At 38.1% G+C, this 22247-nt stretch overlaps 1 protein-coding gene across 1 annotated transcript in view; it reads right to left on the reverse strand.

Annotated features, from left to right (window-relative positions):
• WDR27 (WD repeat domain 27) overlaps positions 1-22247 on the reverse strand; it is a 278697-nt gene that overhangs the window by 147054 nt on the left and 109396 nt on the right. The window contains exon 23 of the mRNA XM_069070467.1: positions 5894-5996. Within this exon, the coding sequence (XP_068926568.1) occupies positions 5894-5996 (103 nt within the window). The remainder of the gene's footprint in view (positions 1-5893; positions 5997-22247) is intronic.

Here is a 22247-nt window from a genome sequence, read left to right on the forward strand (position 1 = left end):
AAAGCCAACACTAGTCCTGCAAGAGAAAGCTCAAAGAGCTTAAAATAGAATAGGAGTGATGCCTCAAGTATAAAAGGAGTAGGAGTCAAGGTAAAATGGTGATGATCAAAACAGGAATGCAAACATACCCTAAGAAATTTGAGGAGAGAGCAATTTCAGGTGTGTAGCTTTTATACTGCTTCAGTTTATATGCATGTGTGCCCATCCAATTGTAAGCCTTTAGAAGGCAAGAGAATATATAGCTTATGTGATTTTGTATTTCTCCATCACTCACTAAAATTCCTTAGACCAAGAAGGCGTTCTATTCGCAATATTAATAACAATAATAGATTGCATTTATATATGGTTTTAAGGTTTGTAAGTTTCTTTACATGTATCGTTTGATGCCCCATGACACTTTGAGCTGAGTCATTATTTTCCTCATTTTATAAATGGAAAACTAATGCCAAGAGAGGTTGAGTAGCCCAGAATCACAGTTAGTTGCATGTTTAAGGCAGGATTATGAATTCATGTCTCCCCCTCTCTAAATTCAGTCCTCTACCCATGTAATGGCAAGCACAGTAGTTCACACCTTGTTTCAGCTATTGAATTAACACCTTGTTTCAGTTCAAGTTTCTTTTGAGCCTTGTATCAAGTCTGTTAAGAAAGAGAATGTGTGAACCCCACAACTTATGATCCCTAGAACTCATGAGCAACAGGAAGGGGAGGAGTTAATGACCATACATGAGGAGAGGCCCATGCTAGAGACAGCAGAACTGAGAAGAAGACTCTTGTGGTGGCAGAGCCAAGAAGGAGAAAACTTGTGGCATCCTGGCACTTTGTTTGTATGCTCTGTCTGTGTTGATGTTTGTTTGTGATACTTTGTACAAAAGCCCTGAGACCTTATTGGAAGCCCTGACAGAGAATTTTCTGGTTGTATTTTTACAGAAGTCCTGAAGGAGGGTTTTGGAGGTCCCGGGACTTTACTGATGATGTGTGCTGACATCTTGGACCTTGTTTGTGGGTCTGTGTTGATTTCTATATTGATGATTTGTGTTGAGTTCTCAGACCTTGTTGGGTGGGTCTGGGTTGATTTCACAGGCAGATAGTGAATTGATGATGATGCTGGCAATGTGCATGAATATTACTGTGGGTCTGTTAAATTTTGTCTTCCCAGAAACAGGAACTATGAAGGACTTGAGGTGGACTGGACACTGTGCACTTCAGTATGGAATGGGAACTGGACAAAAAACTGGAAAAGGAGCTGGACAAGGAATTGGGAGCTGCCTGCCTTTGAACGCAGGTGACAGCTGGAGCTGGGACCATGGAAGAGGAACCATGGAAGCTGAGAGCCAGCCTCAAGTCAAGCTGAAAGAAGACTTTACTTGGATACTGTGTACTGACTGAGAAGATTATGATTTACTGTGACCTAGGGATGAAGAACTTTGACTTTGATATTTTTTCATTGAATTAAGAATTTGTGATTGACTAAATGAGTGTACTTTGTTTAAAACGATGTGACCACTTTGGTGAAAACTATATGGCCATTTTAGTGATAAGTTGTTGAGTTGTGACATGGTGAATGCTGTATTTTGATTTTCTGTGATAAGCTATAATATTGTGAATGCTGTACCTTGATTTCTGTGAATGTTTTGCTCTGATTTGTTATTGAATAAATAGAGAGTTCGCCATACTATGTAATCAGAACCTTGAAAGCTGTTCACAGCAGCAGTCCTCTGGAAAGCTGCTCATGCTTGGCTTTACAACCCACCATGCTACCTAGCTGTTTGGTGAAATATGTGAATTAGAAATGTTTCTTACTTTATTCTAAAATACTTTTCATACTCCTCTCAGATAGACATAGAATAAAATAATTTTAGAATCCAAAGGAATATCAGTCATTATCTAGGTCAAACCCACCCCCCATTTTACAAATGGAGAAACCAAGGCCAAAAGGATAATAAATAAAAATACCACACTTCTTTCAAGGTCCAGGACATTGGAACCTTACCACCTCCATGAAGACTTCCTTGACAAAAGTCACCCTACAATACTCTTTGCTATTTTAAATTCTCCAAACTTGAATATATCATATGGCACAGTATGAAGGATTTCCTTATATTGCCTAGGAATTACTTTCTAGCTCTTTCATAATATGTCTCCATTCCAATTAGTCTATAAACTATTCATAGGATTTTTTCTTTGCCTTTCTTGCTTGTATCATTGGTAACAAGAATAGGTGGTTCATAAATGTTTGCTAAATTAAATGAACCTGTCACTAAGAGAAAATATGGCATCGTGGACTAATCAATCAATAAAATTTATCTGAATTCCCATCTCAATTCTGTTTCCATATCTACAAAACAAATACTCACTTGGAAACAGGAATTGTATAATGAGAACGATTAAGATTTCATTAATATGAAATAAATATTTAAATTTAAAGCCTGATATACATCCAGAGAGTGAGAGTGTGTTTTTGGCTGCCTATCTTCTCCCTGGCTGTAGGCAGGCACCTGCAGGAAGTTAGTAAACCTATGCAATCTAGGGCAGTCCCTTGGCACTTAAATCACCTGCAGCAACTTTCAGGTATCAGATTGCTACAGGAGTTCAACTATGTATATCAAATACATATCAAATACATCAGACTACCACCCAGTCTGAAACATGCTTCCTAGAATTTTTATTTTCAATACTTCAGATTTTAATTTTTTTATTTAAATCAATAGGAAATATTTCCAACTCTGAATCATTATGATACAATGATTATATTGTAAACCAGTCATTCTTTTTTAATTCTCTATATACTTATATATGTACAACACAGTTTGCTCGAACCTTCAAGGGTTTCACAAAATCTCAGAGCTAGAAGAAGCTGTATAGTTCAACCTTTACCTGAACAGGATCCCTTTTATGGTCTACCAGACAAAAGTTCAGGTGGCATTTGCTTAAAGACCTCCAGCAAAAGGAAACCTCTAGACTTTTCCAAATTTCTCCATCCACCCCTACCCCCTGGATTTTTAGCCTCCTTTTGTATGTTGTCCTCTCACTCCTTGAGAGAGGGCACTACCTCTTACATATCTGTATCCCCATCACTTAGTACAGTATATGATACATAGAAGACATTTAATAAACATTTATTGACTAACTGAATGACTACTACTTTCAGAGGCACCCAATATTACCCTTGTGGATAGCTCTAATATTCAGGAATTTCTCCCCAACAGCAAGCAAATCATTTGCCTCTTTCCAACTTTCACCCAGTGTCCCTATTTTTTCATTCTCAGACCAGGGAGAACAAGTTTTTGTTTTACTAAAACAAATTTTAAAGATAGATTGGTAGACAGACAGATAGATAATTAGATAGAGAGAGAGATAAAAAATCAACACATCATGATAGAGCATCAAAGTAGGTCTTCTGTGGAGAATGTTTGAACAAGTATATGTAATACATTTTTTAAAAAATATATATATCACAAATTGGCACTTATTTTGGCAAATTTATAAAGAAAAAGATCTTTACTATAATGTATAACAAAAAGGATATACTGATGATTAAGAATGGATTTTAATGGAGACTTGACTCAATATAAAGGACATTTAGTAGATGTAGCTGCAATTTAGAAAGTTATTGGAAGTAACAATTGATTACAAATAAAATAATAACAGTACTCACTATCATATTATTATGTAACTATAATAATATAGTGCTTTAGGGTATATAAAGCACTTAGCTTATTATCTGATTTGGTCCTCATTATGACCCTGTCAATTAGGTACTGAAAATCTAATACAGAGGCTATGATATGTAAGCAAATAACTATGATATATGGTAGAAGGTAATAAGGATAAAAAAGAAACCCAGACAATATGTAGGAAGAGCACTGGAGTAAGGAGCAAACTTTTAGTTGGAGGTCAGGGAAGACTTCACAGATGAGGTGGAAGCTGAGCTGGTTCTTAAAAGAGGATTTCGGTAGGCACATATATGAAAGGATTCCACTCAAGGCCAGGAGAAGGCCCGCAGGGATGATCAGAGGCAGGGTATTTTCGGACATGATCGGGGCACAGTTAATAGTCTAGTTTGGGTCAGAACTAAGTCTATATTTTGTAATACAATGGCAGCTACTGCCAAGTCACTCCCCTGTGACATGCAGGGACAGCTTAACTGGGTGTAATTAAGGATGAAGAAAGGTCTACTGGGTCTGGTAGATTTAATTAGTCTAGCCAGTTTTGTGTTTTTGATAGTCTGGATGGTTCAGAAAGCAAGAAAACCCTGGTCTTGATGTGTCTTTGTATCTTTTTTCATAAATTATTCACCATGAAAGAGCTATGTAAAAGAGCACATCTGTAGGTGTCACTGCCACAGGTGTCTGAGGTGTTGTGTTGGGAGTTAGTATCATTTATGAGTCTGTTATGACTTTCACAGACAACTTCCCTTGCATTTCTGATATGATACTGGTCCTGAGACTGCCCCCCCATCACCCTAAGGGCATGCATTTTAGAGTTCAGACATAAAACAGAAATTACAAAGGAAACACTAGAACTCTAGGGAGACATGGAGAGCAGATATGTTGATTTAGGAGTCATCTACAAAGAGATTATGGGATAAGTTATGGTTGCAGACATGCCAGAGGAGAGTATATAGCTATCTAGAAAAGAGGCAAGGGCAGAACCTGGTGGGACATTCACACTTGAGAGGTGGGTAGAAGGAAATACACTTGCCAAGGAGGCAGAGGAGTGTTCAGACAATCATTAAACATTTATTAAGCATCTACTACGTGCCAGGCACTGTGCTAGGTCCTGGAGATATAAAAAGAGACAAAAAGACAGTCCCTGCCCTCAAACAGCTTACAACCTAATAAGGGAGACACCATGCAAACAAATATATACAAATCAGTCTATAGACTGGATAAATAGGATGTAATTAACAAAGGGAAGACACTGGAATTAAGAAGTGTGAGGGAAGGCTTCCTGTAGAAGATGGGATTTTAACTGGGAGAGGTGAGCAGTTGGAGCAGAGGAGGGAGAGTGGATATGGGGGGGACACAGGAAAGAGGAAAAGCAGAAAAAAAGCAAAAGCCAAGGAGAAAGAGAGTCAAAAAGGAGTTCACTGTCCAATGCAGAAAGGTCAAAGGGGATGAAGACTGGAACAATGAATGAAATGAAAAGGCCACTTTTCATGATCTTGGAAAGAACACCTCCAATAGCATGACCAGTAGAGAAGTCAGAGTGCATGAGAGACCTGGTGGAAGCGCTCATGCAGGTGACTCCACTTCTTACAAGATGGCAGCAGTAGTAAAAGGGAGGAAAGACAATGACTTTTCAGTAAAGTGGCAGTCACGGGAAGTTGTTTTAGTTCTTGCTTATTCTTAGCTCAGAAGAAACATCAGTATTTTTTAGGCAAAGGAGAAGGACCCAATAGAAATGGGGCAAGGTCTCAGAGATGGAATATGGATCAAACTTGTATTATACTTCATAGAAATAGAAAATATGGAATTTTCTTGACTGATTTTAAAATACTCTAATACTTATGTATGGGGCATAGAAAGTTGGGCTCAGAGGCAAGAAGCCCTTGATACTCACTAGCTCTAGGTTTGAATCTCACCGTGGGCTTCACTGGCTATGTCATTTTTTACCAAGTCTTTTAGCTTCGCAGTGTATCCAGGCAAATACTGGGTCAAAGAGAGTGCACTGGCAGCAGATCAGCTCCTCACTTAGCGCTTCCCACGTCAAAGAAATGCTTTTTTAATCTATATATCTATGAAATAGCCTCATATTCACAGCCAATGTTCCAGATGGAAAATTATTTTGCCCAATTCCTTCCCTGTAGATAGATCTTTACACTTCAGTCCCCAACAACACTTTATACACCTAAAGACTTCAAACTTAAATAATATTTCACTGCAGCACATACATGTTTGTCATCTGATCCACAGGCTATGTAGCGCCCACAAGGGCTTATGGAAACTGCACAGGGATGGCAGCGGTTAAGATGTCCTTCAAAACGGCGTTCACACCTACAAAGGGAAACAGAAGCACTGAAAATAATGTTCATAATAAAGTCTGATGATTTAAAGTTAATTATAAAGTTTAATAAATTGATGAGTAAACAAAGGAACTAAGCATCTGTTTTGCATTTCTACAGAGAAGAACTTTTTGACAGTAAGGATGATTAGGAATAGGTTACCCTAAAGATTTTTTTTTAATATGATAAAACAGTTTTCTGGAAGCTAGGTGGTGCAATGGATAGAGTATTGGACCTAGAATTAGGCAGACTCATCTTCCTGAGTTCAAATCTGACCTCAAACATTTATTAGCTGTGTGATCCTGAGCAAGTCACTAAACCCTGTTTGACTCAGTTCCTCTTCTGTTAAAAAAAAAAAAAGCTAGAGAAGGAAATGGCAGAGCACATTTTCTTACCAAGGAAATTACACATTTCTTTACCAAGAAATTCCCAAATGGAGTCACAAAGACTCAGACACAACTGAACAACAACAAAATATTCTATCTTGAATAATTTAGGTAAATGATTCACAAGCTTTTTGGACTTGTGAATTTGGAGATTCAAAATGAAATATGAAATATCATTAGTTTCATTTCACAATCCTATTCATAGAACTGCTATAAAGCATTTTTTACTTAAAAGATTCTAGTGAAACTGTTGTGGTGGGGGCTCTGCCCACCCAAAAATTGTTGGGCTTTCATGCTGTGTTATGGTGGAACATCCACAAATAATTCCGAGTCATATCACCTCTAATCCAAGTATAAACATTTATTAAGATTGACTCCTCTCATGAAGCAGCTAAGTTCCAAGAGGAACCGGCAGCTTCAGAGAGAGCAAGATGGATTTGTATAGGACAAAGATGCAATTACATAACAGAAATTTACATAGAATATAGGAATATGGTTAATATTAAAAAGGAAGGAGGAGTATGTTAATGGATTAGGCAATGGAGGAGGGGTGCCATCTTATGGTTGGGTGGTTAAACATTCTGGCTGTGCTGCCCTCCAACTGGCTAGCTATTGGGGTCCTGTCTGGTCAAGACAGATAGTTAGGTATTGTGGTCCTGTCTTGAGCTAGAAGGATGATGTGATTATGGTTGAGTACAGGAACACACCTGTTTCTGTGGGAATGGGTCTGGGAGCAGTGACTAGGTAGAAGCAGTAGCTGGGTTCCCATCACATGGACACACCTGCTGTTTCTGTGAGAACTAAGAGTTGAGGAACACACCTGTTGTTCCAGTAATCAGTGAGGTATATATGAAGAAGTTAGGCAGTGGCCCTGCTGTTCAGTGGGGCCAGGCCTATCACGAAGTTAGAATATTGAGGCTGGTGGCAGCTTTATTAGGATTCCATCAAGATCAATTTAACTTTGTTCTCAGACACTCTTGAGATAACAGACACTTCCAGAGACTCTTGGGATAACAGGAAGTACCACAAGGAATCTTTTAAAAATTGGCATGATAAATCACTCTTTTAGGCACAGCTTTTGAAGGATAGTGAAATGGATATAATGGCCTATTAGGGTCCTTTTCAATCAATAATCAACTACTTTCTGAAAACTTACTATGAAGTTAATAATCTGCTGAGTCTGGTACCATAAGGAGATATTTAAGATGCATAAGACACAATCTTTGCCCTCAAGTTTCCCTGACTTGTGTTTAGCCATGACAATTCAACCAAGTTTGACCTAGGTCCCAGCATTGGAACTGGAGTCAGAAAGATGAGTTCAGATACTGCCTCTCAGACAGTCACTAGCTCTGTGTGCCCCTGGACAAGTCACTTGTCTGCCTCAGTTTCCTCATCTACAAAATAGCACCTATCTCCCAGGGTTATTGTGAAGATAAAATAATAAATGTATAGCTCTCTGCAAACTTTAAAGCGCTGTACAAATGTTAGCTAATATTATCATTATTATGTAACTGGGGGGGAGGGGAAGTGAAAGGAACAAGATTTATTAATTGCCTATTATGTGCTAGGCACTGTGCTAAAAGCTTTATAAATATCTCCCTTGAACCTCATAACAATCCTGAGAGGTAGATGACAAAACTATGATTACCATAGAGGAATTTTTAAATATTAATTAAGGTTTTTGAAAGGAAATCCAGCAACTTTCAATAGACCAGAAACATTGAATTGGTCAATTAGTGTCAAGCATTTAAATATCTAAACATTTAATTTAATAAAGCCCTTTCAAGAAAATGCACACCAAAACACACTGGTCACAGTCACCAGAAATACAGGAATCACACTGTAATTCTTTTGTACAAAATAGCCACCCATTGAACTCTGCCAAAATACCAGAACTCCTGAGAGAACAGATGTACAAGAACAAGGCTAATAACACAGATAACAAACATGAGAAACTTACAAAGCAGTTGCCTCCAAGCATACCCTGGCAGCTCTAATGTTTGCAGAGTCTGAACTTCCCTCAGTGACAACCCATGTGGCCATTTAAGAAACTGATTTTTTTTCTCTATTCTCTCAGATATGCTGCATCCAATTACAGAACTGTAAGGAATGAGTTCACAAAAGTCATGACTATTGCAACTCCCTTCTACCCTTAGGGATTCATTGGTCAATACGCTGACCATATACTTCTCCAGCTTGATCTAGATTGCCATGGCAGGCCAGGACCTTCAGATAGTCATGATATGCTGGGTCAGGTACAAAGAGCAGAAGCATCATGGATACATGACCTCTCAAAAGGATATCTAGTCTTTCCATAAAGTTGACATGACCCTCTAATGGGAAAATATCTCAAGAATCCCTGGGAGCTCCAGGGACTTCTAGAGCTTGTGGTATACTAATGGTGTTTGTGCCCCATTTATTAAGTACCTACTATGTGCCTATTTCACCCTGGCTACAACATGTGACCAGAGTCATACCTGAGAATGGTCACCTTACTACCAAAAAAATGGCTTACCTTGCCCCAGTCTTGTTCTACCTGGATCATCAATGGTAATGATACATACCTCAAATACATAATAGGGAATATATTTCAGCTTGATCCAAAACCCATCTAACTACAGTCCAGTGTCTACTCCTCAAAAAATCTAAAATTATATCTTAGATCTAGAACTGGAAGGCACCTATCAGAGAGGTAAATCAGAGAGGCCAAGCCACTCATTTTATAGATGACGAAACTGAAACCCAGAGGAACCAAGTAAGCTGAATAGTTGCACTGGAAGTAACAGGCAAGACCAGGATTCAAACTCCAGCTATGTGATTCCAAGTTCATCATTATATTCCCTTTGCTGAACTGCAAATTGGACCATATGGAAAATAGAACTTTAGGCCATGGATTTCTACCTTCTAAACTTGGCAACTTCTCCTGCAGGAAGCCAGTGATCTCATCACAAAAGAAAAAGTAGAGCATCCCCAGATAATTTACCAACACAGCAAATACCAGATCCACTAGCCATTCTAATTTAATCTGTTACACTTCAATATGTCAGAATCAAAGCTCAGAATAACTTAGCCAATGCTCTTTCACGCAAGTATAAATATCTGGTCCTATCTAAAGCAGCCAAATCCATGAGGATGGTGAGTTTAGAGTGAATCTCATGGATCTGCCTTTATCCTAATATTATTCAATATTTATGTCACTGATACTCTTACCAAAAAGTTGTATAAAAACATATCTGTGATGGCAATTCAACATTCTTATGACACAAAGGTGAAAAGGCTACTTAGTACACTGGGTGGCAGAGTTGAGACCCAAGCTTAGAATTATGGATTCAATATAATTCAATCTAATTTGGACAAATGTAAAGTCCTACCCTTGGAATAAAAAAAATCCATTGTACAAATACAAGCTGGAGAAGGCATGTCTATACAACACTTTCTGTGGGGAAAAGGATGCAGTTTTGGTGGACTGCAAGGTCACCATACGTCAGCATTGTGATATGACAACCAAAAAAGTTAGTGTGATTCCAGGAAAAGCATTAATTAATGCTTACAGTGGCTAATTGAAACAGTGTTCAGAGCAAAAGAGAAGATTTTGCCAAATTCTGCCCCAATCAGACCACATCTGGAGCACTAGGTTTAGTTTGAGGCACCACATTTTAGGAAAGAAATTGACTAGCTGAAGTGACTCCAGAAGAAGATGACCAGCATTAGCAAAGGACTGGAAAACTACAGAATATGAGGATGACTTATTAGAAGGAATATGATAGCTGTCTTCAAGTATTGGAAAGGCTGCCATGTGGAAGAGAGATCAGACTTGTTCTGTTTAGTCCCAGAGGGCAGAAGTAGGAGAGATCAGTGGAAATTTCAGTAAGGCACAATTAGATTTGATGTAAGGAAAAACTTTCTAAAAATTAGAGCTCTCAAAAAGTGTAATTGGTTGTCAAATCAAAAGACATTTATTAAGTACCTACTATGTGCCAAGCAATGTACTGATAGCTGGAGATACAAAGAAAGACAAAAATAGTCCCTTCCTTCAATGAACTCACAATCTAATGGAGGGGGACAACATGCAAACAGTTTCATACAAACAATATATCTTCAGGGTAAATTTGATATAATCTCACAGATAAGGCACAAGCATTAAGGTGGACTAGATAAGGCTTCTTAAAGAAGGGAGGATTTTGGATGAGATTTGAAGGGGGTCTCGGACCAAAAGATAAAGAAGGGAGAGGATTCCAGGTATGTGAGACAATCAATGAAATTGCAGAGTGTTTTGTGTGAAGAACAAGTGGACCAGTTTCATTGAATCACCGAATACATAGAGGGGAGAAAGAAAATTAAAGAGTTAAAAAGTGGCCAAGTCATGAAGGCTTTTAAAAGCTTCTCTTAGAAGTAGTGAGTTTCTCATAACTAAATGTCTTCCATTGGAATATGGGTAATCAGTTGTCAGGGATATTGTAGAATGGGTTCCCGTATGGGATACAGTGCTTTTTAAATTGTGGGTGGTGACCCCATATAGCGTCACAAAAAATCTGGCAACAGCAAAAGATTTGTGAATGCAATGGCCAAAAATTGATTAAAACCCCAATGCATAATGAATCCAAATTGTTTCTGATGGTGCTTGCCAATTGTGAATCGAACAACTTCACTGCAGCCTTGGTTCTAGACACAAAGCATGTGCACTTTGTACTGAGCATGCCCTCAGGCCACACAATATCAACAAATGTCACCAAAATGGAGTCAGGAGCCCTGGACCAGATGACCTCTGAGGCTCCTTGTGACTCTGAGGTTCTGTGATCCTCGCATTAAGGAACTACAGAAAGAGCGTTTATATGTCTAGTGAAAGACCAGAGCCTCAACTCAGTTTCCTCCCCAGTCGCCAAGAATCATAGGGAACTATCTGAAAGGGCTTATTGTATTCCCCTCTAAACTCCACCTGGAAGCACCCATATTTAAGTGCTCTGTCTATAGCCAAAGGTGGGGAACCTACAGCATCAAGACTACATGTGACCCTCTAGGTCCTCAAGTGTGGCCCTTTGACTGAATCCAAATTTCACAGAACAAATCCTTTGGGATTCAGTCAAAGGGTGGCACTTGAGGACCTAGAGGGCCACATGTGTCCTCAAGGCTGTGTAATGGGAATGTACATTTAAAGATCTTCCCGGCCCTTAGGCTAAAGTGCACCTGGAGCCTGGGGGGGGGGGGGGAGAGGCTTGTTTTTCAGTAGATACTTCTTGATTGGCCAGTGGGTCAATAAGGTTGTTATATTCTCTGAGCCATGAGAAGGCTGTATAAGCCCTGATGTGAGGCTTTGTTTTGGGACTCACTTTGAGAAGTGTTCTGTGATTTGATATGGATTCTGGGAAGCCGTTGTCCAGAGCTCCCCAGCTTTGAAAAACCCAGATGTTGATTGGGCATGGATGTAATGGCTGGACAGTTTGGAAAGTTGTCTACTTGATCTGTTTCTGTCTTGATAATTCTGCCTGTATACTTTGAAGTTCGGGGTGCTGACCTTTTCTCCTGAACAAGGTAAACAATATATGTCTGACTGATTAAAGTAAGCTTTGTTAACCCATTTTGAGTTGCTTTCCTTTATCAAAGCAGATCCAAGAACCTGTGGTGGCAGCAACCCTGAGGACGCTTGGGGTGCTTGCTGCTACAGGCTGCAGGTTCCCACCCCTGGTCTATACCATGACAAATTCATTTCAGCCACTTTAGCATGGTCAGTAGACAACACTCTACAACCTACATGTTCTGGAGGCAATAGGCACAGAAGGACATACAGTATATGAAGACATGTAATTTATATACCAGAATCAAGAACTGGACTTAGCATCCCAAAGGTTTCTTGCAACTTCTTTTAACTTCCCAATGTTAACACATGGTAAGTAGCATTAGTGGTTCACAGGAGCAGAAAACAGAGGAGACACAGCTCCATGGTGAGCAGCACACTGATGGAGGCTATAAATATTTCTGTCCTTAGAGGATGATGAGCAACAGAACATTGTCTTCTTTATCCTGGTTCCATCACCCGGCCAGATAAACAGAGGGAAGAATAGAAAGGAACAAAAGGCCCTGGGTGCAGTAAGACAGCACAGCTGTACCACATGGGTCAGGTCTCTTCCCTTCTCTGAGTGCCATCTGTTTATTTGCATGTCCATGTAGGAAGGCAACCAAAAGAGTATTAACATATGTCATGTCTATTCCACTGGCTATGTCTTGGGTGTCCTGGTCTGTGGTAAAGCTGCCTGACTTACAGAACACTAACAAATAATTAATCAATGATAACCTGAATGCCTCAGGCTCAGCTGTTAATGCTAACTTAGTAGGACCTCTTGAAACCATTTCTTTTCCTCAGTATGTACCCATGATAGAGGTCAGAACCTGTTACTTAGTAACATTGGACCATAGTCACTGTAATTTTATTACTGAACTTCCCATACTTCAGTCTTATATCCCAACTATATGACTATACACTTAAGCGCCTGATTCCTCTCATTTCAAAGTTCTCCTGAAACAGCGTCAGTAACAGCCACCTAGATGTTTATACAGGACATCCTCTACCTCCAGAGATTTTTTTAAATGAGTCTTCTCCTACTCCCCAAATCTTTTCACTCAGGAATCTGTCAGTAATTGCCTCTAGGACTCCTATCTAGCTGAACCTCACTAAATAAACATCCACTGTTTTGCTTGAGAAAGAGAGCACCAAATACATAAACAACCAAGGGAAATTCCTAGTTTGTGACAAATATGCAATATAATCTTGACTCTAATATAATAAAAATAGAATTTTTAACACTAACTGTACAGATATGAGACACGTAGATATTCTTAAAAGATGTATGGCAATGGATCAATAACTGTCCTAGGTTCAAAAAGAACTCCAGGTAGTATGAGAAAGTAGAAGAGCCAAGCAGAAGCCTGCTGTTCCCCTCTTCAGAGAGGAAAAGACAGAAAGAAAGTAGTCAAAAGACTCCCACACTCTCCTGTTAGTCAAGTAATGAAGACCAGAGCCACTTTTTCTTGACTGAAGGGGGAAAAAATATGATGCCAGATGACTTGTATCATTGGTCCTTATCCACTACTTCCACTCTAATTAAGTCACATATCCTAATCATAATTCATCTCGCCAGGTCTTCATTAACTCTTCTATAAGAGTTAGCAGTAATAGTTTGTCTTTTGCTTAAGTCCTAAATAAAGAGGGGAATGGGGCTGAGGGACGTTGAAGAGGGGAGTATGAGGAGAAAGATGGTTGAGGAACAGGACTTAATGAGAAAGGGACCTGCACATGATAGTACATTCCCAGCTAGGGTGGCCCTGGGGCATGTACTGAGAAAGGAGGATGTTCAGAAGCCAGAAAGTGGTGTGGCTCAGAACCCAGGTAAAAAGCAGGCTCTCATTTCCAGCATCTTCCTAGCATGGAGAGGAATAACCAAAGCAGGAATCCCACACCAAAGAGGAATCCACAATTCTGCCACTTTGAACCAAGAGAGATTTCCAGCTGGCAGAGCAGAGTCCAACAACAGTCTACTTCTATACAGACCAAAACCCAGGTCAGGAACTTATGAAACTCAAAAACAGGGTAGACAGCAAAAAGACTATGCCCTGGATGAGACCGCTTTGGGAACACTAGAAGCTTGCATATCCCTAGCCTGTCCTTTGGATCTAGGAATAACAGCACATTCAACACCCCCAAGAAAGTAACAATTGGACCAGCCTAGACCTTCCCTCCAGAAATGTGGCAGAGTTCAGCCCTAACATCAAGTCCAAAGCCAAGAAATAGGCTGAAATAAAAGGCAAACAAAAAAAAAGAAACTCACTGTTATGAGCTATTATGATGGTAGGGATGCTCAAGACATAAATATAGAAGAAAAGAATGGCCAAAACAGCAATGCCTCAGAGAAACACAGGCTGAACACAAACTCAATTAGAATTCTAGGAATAAATGAAGCAAGAGCTGAAAAAGAGTTGAAAATTTTACAAATGGAATGAGAGTTCTTGAGGGAAAAAAATTTAAATAAATGGGAGCTGTGGAAGAAAGAACTGGAAACACAATTAACAGCTTGGGACAAGAGACTCACAACTTTGCCTAAGGAACAAACTCCCTGAAAATTAGAATGGACCAAACAGAAGCCAATAACTCTATGAATCAATAAGAAATGTTAAAAATAAAGTCAAAAGGCTGAAAAAATAGAAAAAATATAAAGTATTTCAGAGCAAAAACAACTGACTTAAGAAAACAGGTGGAAGAGGAAAAAAAAAAGAATCATTGGACTACCTGAATTCCATGATTTAAAGTGGGGGACTAGACATCATATTTCAAAAAATCTTCAAACAAAACTTTCTAGATCTCTTAGAGCCAAAAAGGAAAGTGGAAATAGAAAAAAAACTATCAGATATCTCCTGAAAGAAACCCCAAAATAAAAACTCCCAGGAATGTCATAGCCAAATCTAGAGCTCTCAGATCAAAGAAAAAAATGCTTTGTATTATAAGAAGACAGAAAAAAAGAATTCAAGTACCAAGGAGCCACAACCAAGATCCCATGCAATTTAGTAGCCACCACTATAAAGAGCAGAGAACTTGGAATGAACAGGCATTTATATAAAACCTACTAGGTGCTAAGTGCTGTGCTAAGTGCTTTACAAAGAAATCTCATCTGATTCCCACAACAACCCTACAAGGCAGGTGCCGTTACATTCCAGAAAGCAAAGGCTATGGCTCTATAGCCAGAAATCACTTAACTAGCAAAACTAAGTATAATGTCACAGGGGGAAAATTAACCTTGAATGAAATAGGGGGTTTTCAAGCATTTTTGAAAGAAAACAAAAAGACCAGAACTGGAAATGAACTTTGAAGTTCAAACACAGGAGTGAAAATTAACATAAAAAGATATAAAAAATGAATGAACAATGATAAAGGTCTCAACAAAGATGAACTACTTCTATCCAAATATGGGGAGATTATGTGTCCCATCTGAACCTCACCATCATCAAGGTCTACTGAGGGAGTCTGATTAGACCAGAACTTGGCATGGTTCAATTATGTCTTGATGATCTTAACGAAAGAGAGGGGAAGAAGAATATAACAGAGGGGGGTTACAGAGAGAGAAGGAAAAGGAAGATTAAGGAAAATTGTCTCACAAGCAGAGTACATGAGTCGACGTATATACAAAGAGAAAGGAGGGTAAGGGGAGTAGCTGACACTTGAACCTCACTCTCACCTGAACTGCTCAAAAGAAGAGACCACACAGAGAAAGTCGGGTACAAACCACATTTCACTCAGTAAGGAAAGAGGAAAGGGCAGAAGAGTGCAAGGAGAATTAGAGGAAGAGGTTACGGGAGCAATAACTCTGAAGCAAAACAAATTCTGAGGATATAAGCAAAATATTTATATCTCTTTTTGAGGTGGCAAAGAATGAGAAGCTTAGGGAGTGCCTATAAATTGGGGCATTAATCAACAAGTTATGGTACATAAATATGATGGAATGTTATTTAGCTGAACTCTAATCAGCTAGAATTCCAGAGGACTAATGAAGAACTACCTCCTGATAAGAGGTGAAGAACTCAGAATGCAGAATATGACCAAAAAAAAAATTAGACATGGTCAATGTGGACAAATGTTTTGATTGATTATACATGTTTGTAATGGATTTTGTTTTTCTTGTGTTATCATTTGGGGAGGTGGGATTAGGGTGAGGGGGTGAAAAGGTGGATTTCTGCTCACTAAAACAAATAAAATATTTTTAAAATAATAAATCTAAGGAGCGGCTAGGTGGCTCAGTGAGTAGAGTGCTGGCCCTGGAGTCAGGAGGACCTGGTTTCGGATCCGACCTCAGACACTTAGCACACACACACACACACACACACACACACACACACACACACAAAAACTAGCCGTGTAACCCTGGACAAGTTACTTAACCCCATTTGCCCTCCAAAAAGCAAATAATAATAATAATAAATCAAATTATGCCAAATCTGACAGTCAGTTGCCCCTATCCTCTTTTCCAAGGGAAAGTTTTGAATGGATTGGGACCAACTCTATTCATAGCAGAAAGCTGCCCTCTCAATCTAATCAATATGATTTGCTGAAATTCACTTTCCTGGCTATCTCTAAATGAAGGAAGGGTGATATATTTTATTATGCCTCTCCATTCCAAATAACTGGGACATAACTAAATGTCAACAGTTTATTATGATATTTCTAAAAATCTAAGCAGACAGGTTCCTAATAGATTCTCCAGACTTGGACAAGAGGTTCTAATTAATATTCCACTTTCTGCAGCACTTCTTCTCTGCCTTCTACATCAAGATGCACTTGTTCTTAAAATGGTATGCCTAGAACAGGAGCCAAAAAGAAAGAATCAAATATTCACGGAATAATACCTTTAGAATTACAACCAAAAATTCCTACCTTCCCATCACAGTGTGCATCTATCAACTACATCATTCATTTATCCACCAAAAACACACCCTTCCACTCAAACTATAATTTTTACCCAACGTGATTTTCATTCTTCACAGCCCTTTACATCCAGCCTAGCTAAGGACAACTTCTTCAACAAATTCCAAGCAGTATGGATAATACTTTCTAACAGACCAAGACAGCCAATAAGGCTCATATTGACTCACAGCAGTCTCTAGGGAAGCGACTTCAAGTCAATGATCAGATTACAGTCTACCAACTATCAGCATTCTTCCCAACACTCTGAGAAACTGAATAGTCATTTTCTAGGACCCACAGCTACCACCAAGGTCATCAACTCCATGATCTACACATCTAGCCCTTTATCCAAAATGTCCTGCTGCCTCTACAAAGTTTCTATAATTAATCTCAATCAAACTGCTAACCACATCTATACTTCATCTTTTCCTCAGTATTGATTACTATTTCCAGCTCCCCCCAACATTGCCAAGTTAATAAAAAGCAGACACAAAAATTTAAAAAAAGACAACCATAGCACTCCAAACCCATTTAGCATAGAGGAAAAATAACCCTATGTGCCTCAATAAACCCTGAGGGAATACCCATATTACAGCACAATAAATGACACTCATTCATCAATAAAAGGCTAAATTATGTTCAACATATTTTAAGAAGGCAAGTAAGTATATATTTGAGCAAGATTTTCATAAAAAATAATGAAAATGAAAATCATTTTGACATAAACCTTGTCTTAAACTAGGGCTGGTATTACTGGGTTCAACCTTCAAGGCAGCCCCACCAAATCAAATCTCTTTAGTTCATTTTAGCTCACCCAAAAGTCCTCTCTGAAAAACTCAACATGTAGCTCAAATACAGTTCAGGATATATATACTGTATGACCTGGGTAAGTACCTTAACTTCTTATTTCTAAAGGTAACTAAGACTATAAATTGGAGAGAAGTGCCAATCTTCATTGGTAGAGGGAGTTTCTCTATCCAGGGGTTCCCTCTACCAATAAAATAATTAAAAGGTCCTCATCTCTACCCCACTAGCTTTTGTCTAAGTCTGGAGCTAGGGAGATCAGGCAATGACTCATGGACATAACAGAATTTAACTTTGAAGGAATTGGGGATGTTTAGCCTAGAGAAGAGAAAACTAAGGAAGTCTATGCTGGCTATGTTCAGAAGACCTGTCATGAGGACTTGTTCTGTTGCCCACAGAGAGAAGAACAGAAGCAATGAATAGATGCTGCAAAGAGTCCAGTTAGACTTGCTGTCAGTAAGACAAACAAATAAGCTTCCCAATAATTAAAGTTGTCCAAAAGTTTAATGGGACTGACTTTAAAAGTGGGATTTTTTTTTGAGCAAGGGAATGAAATGGTCAAATCTGTGTAATAGAAATATTACTTTGGTAACTGCGTGGGGAAGAGATTGAACAAGAGAGACTACAGAGCAATTAGGAAACTTTTCTAAGTGTACAAGTGAGAATCTCAACTAGAGTAGTGGTTGTTTGAGGGGAGAAAAGGAGAGATTCTAGAAATGCCATGGGCATAAAATCGATAGACTTGGTAATAGGTTGATTTGGCAGGGAGGAAAAAAGTAAGGAGATGAGGATGAATCTGAGATTGCAAACTTGGATATCAAGAAGGATGGTGGCTAGGGTGGCTAGGTGGCACAGTGAATAGAGCACCTGCCCTGGAGTCAGGAAGACCTGAGTTCAAATACAGCCTCAGACACTTAACACTTACTAGCTGTAGGACCTTTGGCAAGTCACTCAACCCCAACTGCCCTGTATTCCCCCCTCCAAAAAAGAAAAGGGTGGTGGCATACTTAGCAGAAAAAAGACTTAGAAAGAAAAACAGTCTTAGGATAAAAATGATGATAAATTATGTTTTAGAAATATCACGTTCCTTGTTTCTTTTTCAATTTAAAGCCCTTCTGTTTAGATCTTCAAGACTATAGGAGAACATATTTTTACTACTAATGTGTAACTGAAGGTAAATTTTATATTTGGCTAAAAGCCTGTCTTTTTAAGCTGGAGTCCAGAAATATAAATCCTGTTCTCAGACACCAATTTGTTAGCCAACTAGATGTTCACTTTCCAAAACTATGTCATTTTCTGAATCCCTTACCTTCAATCTGTGGAAGGACCATAAAGGCCTTTCACAGAACTTAAGAATTAGAAGGGATCTTAGCAACCACATAGTTCAAAGCATACATGAAATGAATCCCCATTATAATCCTACAAGTGGTCACCTAGTCTCTAACTGAAATCTTCCAAGGGGAAGAGACCCACTACTTCTGCCTTCTGTGGCCAAATTGAATAAATCTAATCCTTCTTTCACATGATAGCCCTTCAAATAGTTGAACACAGTTATCAGGTCCATCCTGGGTCTTCTTTTCTCTGGGATGAATATTCCTAGTTCTTTTGAGAAAACTTCATTCATATGTTGTAACTCTCATAGTCCTTCTCTATACTGGCTGCCCACCTCTTGAAGGAGTCCATTCCATTTTGGATAATTTCAATTGTTAAGAAGGTAGCTCCCTCTCTTCCCCAAGACTTCAAAATTCTCATCAATGGTTTTCAGATTCTTTCTGGCAATATTAGTTGCCAATATTTGTTGCACATGGGAAAAACCATAAATGTACAATAATTATCAGGTTTACCCAATCTTTGAGGGTTTTTTTGTCATATCCTCTACCTATACAATAATGCATGAATTACTTAGGACAAAGTAAAATAACTAAAGTTATTGAACTACATGGTTTTATCTTTTAAAACTTTTAATATATAATATGTTCTCTATTGCAATGACTTTTTTGTAGGAATTAGCACTAAGTTCATTAACTAAAAGTAAGAAAATCAGTTCAATGTGGTATCACTTGGTAAAGGAGAGACCATCTGGGTCAGCCTAGTGTTAAGGAAAAGCAAAAATGCATAAGCATTGCTGTCACAAAATGAAACCATGTCAAAATCAATGTTTCTCTCAAATAATTTGCACCCTATTGTATGTCTTAGGAAGTCAGTAAATCTATTATTAATTTAAGAGGCAAACCACCCAGTGGAGGTTCACAAATCATTGACTGCTAAGGTTGGTAAAGATATTAGAGATTATCTAGCAGTTAGATTCTAGCACAATTCCCTTATTTTAAAGATTAGGAAAGTGAAACTTGTTAAATGTTAAGTAACATGGCCAAAATCACAAAGCTAAACTGGTAGCAGATTGAGGATTAAAACTCATGCCCCTGATTTCTTTTTGGTGCACTCAGGACATTCTTCACTTTACCACAATAGCTTACTCTTCATCAATCTGCATTGATTAAGCACCTGCTACATCCTAGACACTATGCCAAGTACTAGTGAAACAAAGATCCAAAAATGAAGTAATCCCTGCTCTCATAGAATTTATATTCTAATAGGGGAGATAAGTGCATTTATAATTTTATACATAAGAAATGTAAAGAGAATAAATGCAAAGTATTTTAAACAAAATGTAGCTAAGGAGGGAACTAGTACTTAGAGGAATCAAAAAAGGCCTCCATTTTTTTAAAGGTGGTTCTTGAACTGCATTTTGAAGAGAAGAATTCTATGAGGTGGAGATAAGGAAGGAAAGGATTCCAAATATTGGGGCTGGACATTGGAAAGGAATGGAGACAGGAGATAAAGTATTATCAGTAAGGAATAGAGAGATCAATTTGGCTGGATTGCAGAGAGTAGAAAGGGGAATAATCTAGAGTCATATTTTCCACATTGCAACTTTCCCCACCATGGTTTTGATGTATCACAGGTCAGCACAAGAAATTAAATGGGCATTTGGGGGGAGTTTTGCAGCAACCACAGATGACATACAAAGGCCAGAAGACAACACAGAGCCTATAACCAAATGCTTAACCCAAATTTTGCAATGAAATACTGTAAACACCCCATAAAAGAAATAAAAAAAACAGACTTCTCTGGTATGAAGAGAGGGCCAAAAAATTTTACACGGATTTTCCAGATCATGGGGGTGCCACACCCCTGTCATGTGGAAGGGATAACTGTACAATGAGTCTAGAAAGATAGGCTGGGCCAAGTTGTAAGAGCACTAAAAGTTTATTTAAAAGGTATATATTTTGTCCTGGAGGCCATAGAGAGTTCTGGAGTTTACTGAATAGGGAAGTGACATTCTCAGATCTGACTTTAAGAAAAAACTTTTGGGTAGCTGGGAAAAAAAAAACCTGAGGCAGGGAGACCAATTAGGAGACAGTTACAATAATCTAGGTGAGAAGTAATGAGGACTTAAACTAAGAAGGAATCTGTATGAATAGAAAGAATGAGCTGGATGCAAGTGATATTCTTCACAGTTTATAGGTAGACATAGCCAAACTTTGATTGACAGCTCAAGGAATTTTCAGTTACTTTCTTTTGAAGTATTTTATTTTAACCACATTAACACTGACTCTAATTAAAGAGAAAACATAACTTTGGTTCATTTCTTTTACTATAAGAATCTTTTTTACATTCGTAATATAAACATTGTTATTTCAACAATTCTTACAAAAGTTTCTATTTACTTTAACTGGAATATTCTATTAAAAATAGAGAAAAGAAATTCAAGGCAATTCCTTAAGAGACAAAAATTGGGGAAAAAAGTCCATACAATATAAATATAGCATTTAAATAAAGCCAAAAGGCATAATGATGAAAACTGGAGGGGGTTTGAAATATAACTCTTCTATTTTTTTTTAAATTCTTACCAACATACAAATTATTTCACCATATACTTTAAAAAACAATAATATAAGGAATAAATGAGGCTTCACCACCAAAGAAATTCAGATATTTAAGTTAATTATTAAAAACAATGTCTTTCAAAATACTTAGCTCCCACCAAAATATAATTCTTCACTGTGAAGAATTATTAGCACTCTATGGAACCATATACACATACAATTTCAAGTGTAAGTTCCATACAAATTACAGCACACTTAGTAAAACACCTAATGCTCTAGTAGGCCATGTAATAACCTTTGAGAATTACTGACCTAGAAAATTTAAGTTAAATCTCAAGTATTTTAGGACTTTTTAAAAATCCACTTTATATGGCAAATTACCTCAAATTCATTGTTTTCTTTTGATATTGAAAATCTCAGTGCAAAAGTTCCCAATGAATATTCACTCTACAAATGAAATAAAACATACTTCCTGGCAAAATTAATGTACATTAAACAGGGTATAAAATAAGGGAGAAAAAGTCAAGATATTAGATATTAAAGATATTAGAAATTAACAAATTTATTAATAAGACTAATAAAGATGGTGTGTCACAATCAAAATGAAAAAAAAATGCCTTCAGAAAAGTGTTCAAATCATTCTTCTACTTCACTGAATAACGACAAGAATTGGCAAATGACAGAAAACCAAATGAAAAGAGTTCCCTTACACATAAGTT

Source organism: Petaurus breviceps, unplaced genomic scaffold (genome assembly GCF_028583685.1).
Source record: "Petaurus breviceps papuanus isolate PSGF00001 unplaced genomic scaffold, PetGlider_PUasm1.0 90808, whole genome shotgun sequence".
In the NCBI taxonomy this organism is placed as follows: domain Eukaryota; kingdom Metazoa; phylum Chordata; class Mammalia; order Diprotodontia; family Petauridae; genus Petaurus; species Petaurus breviceps.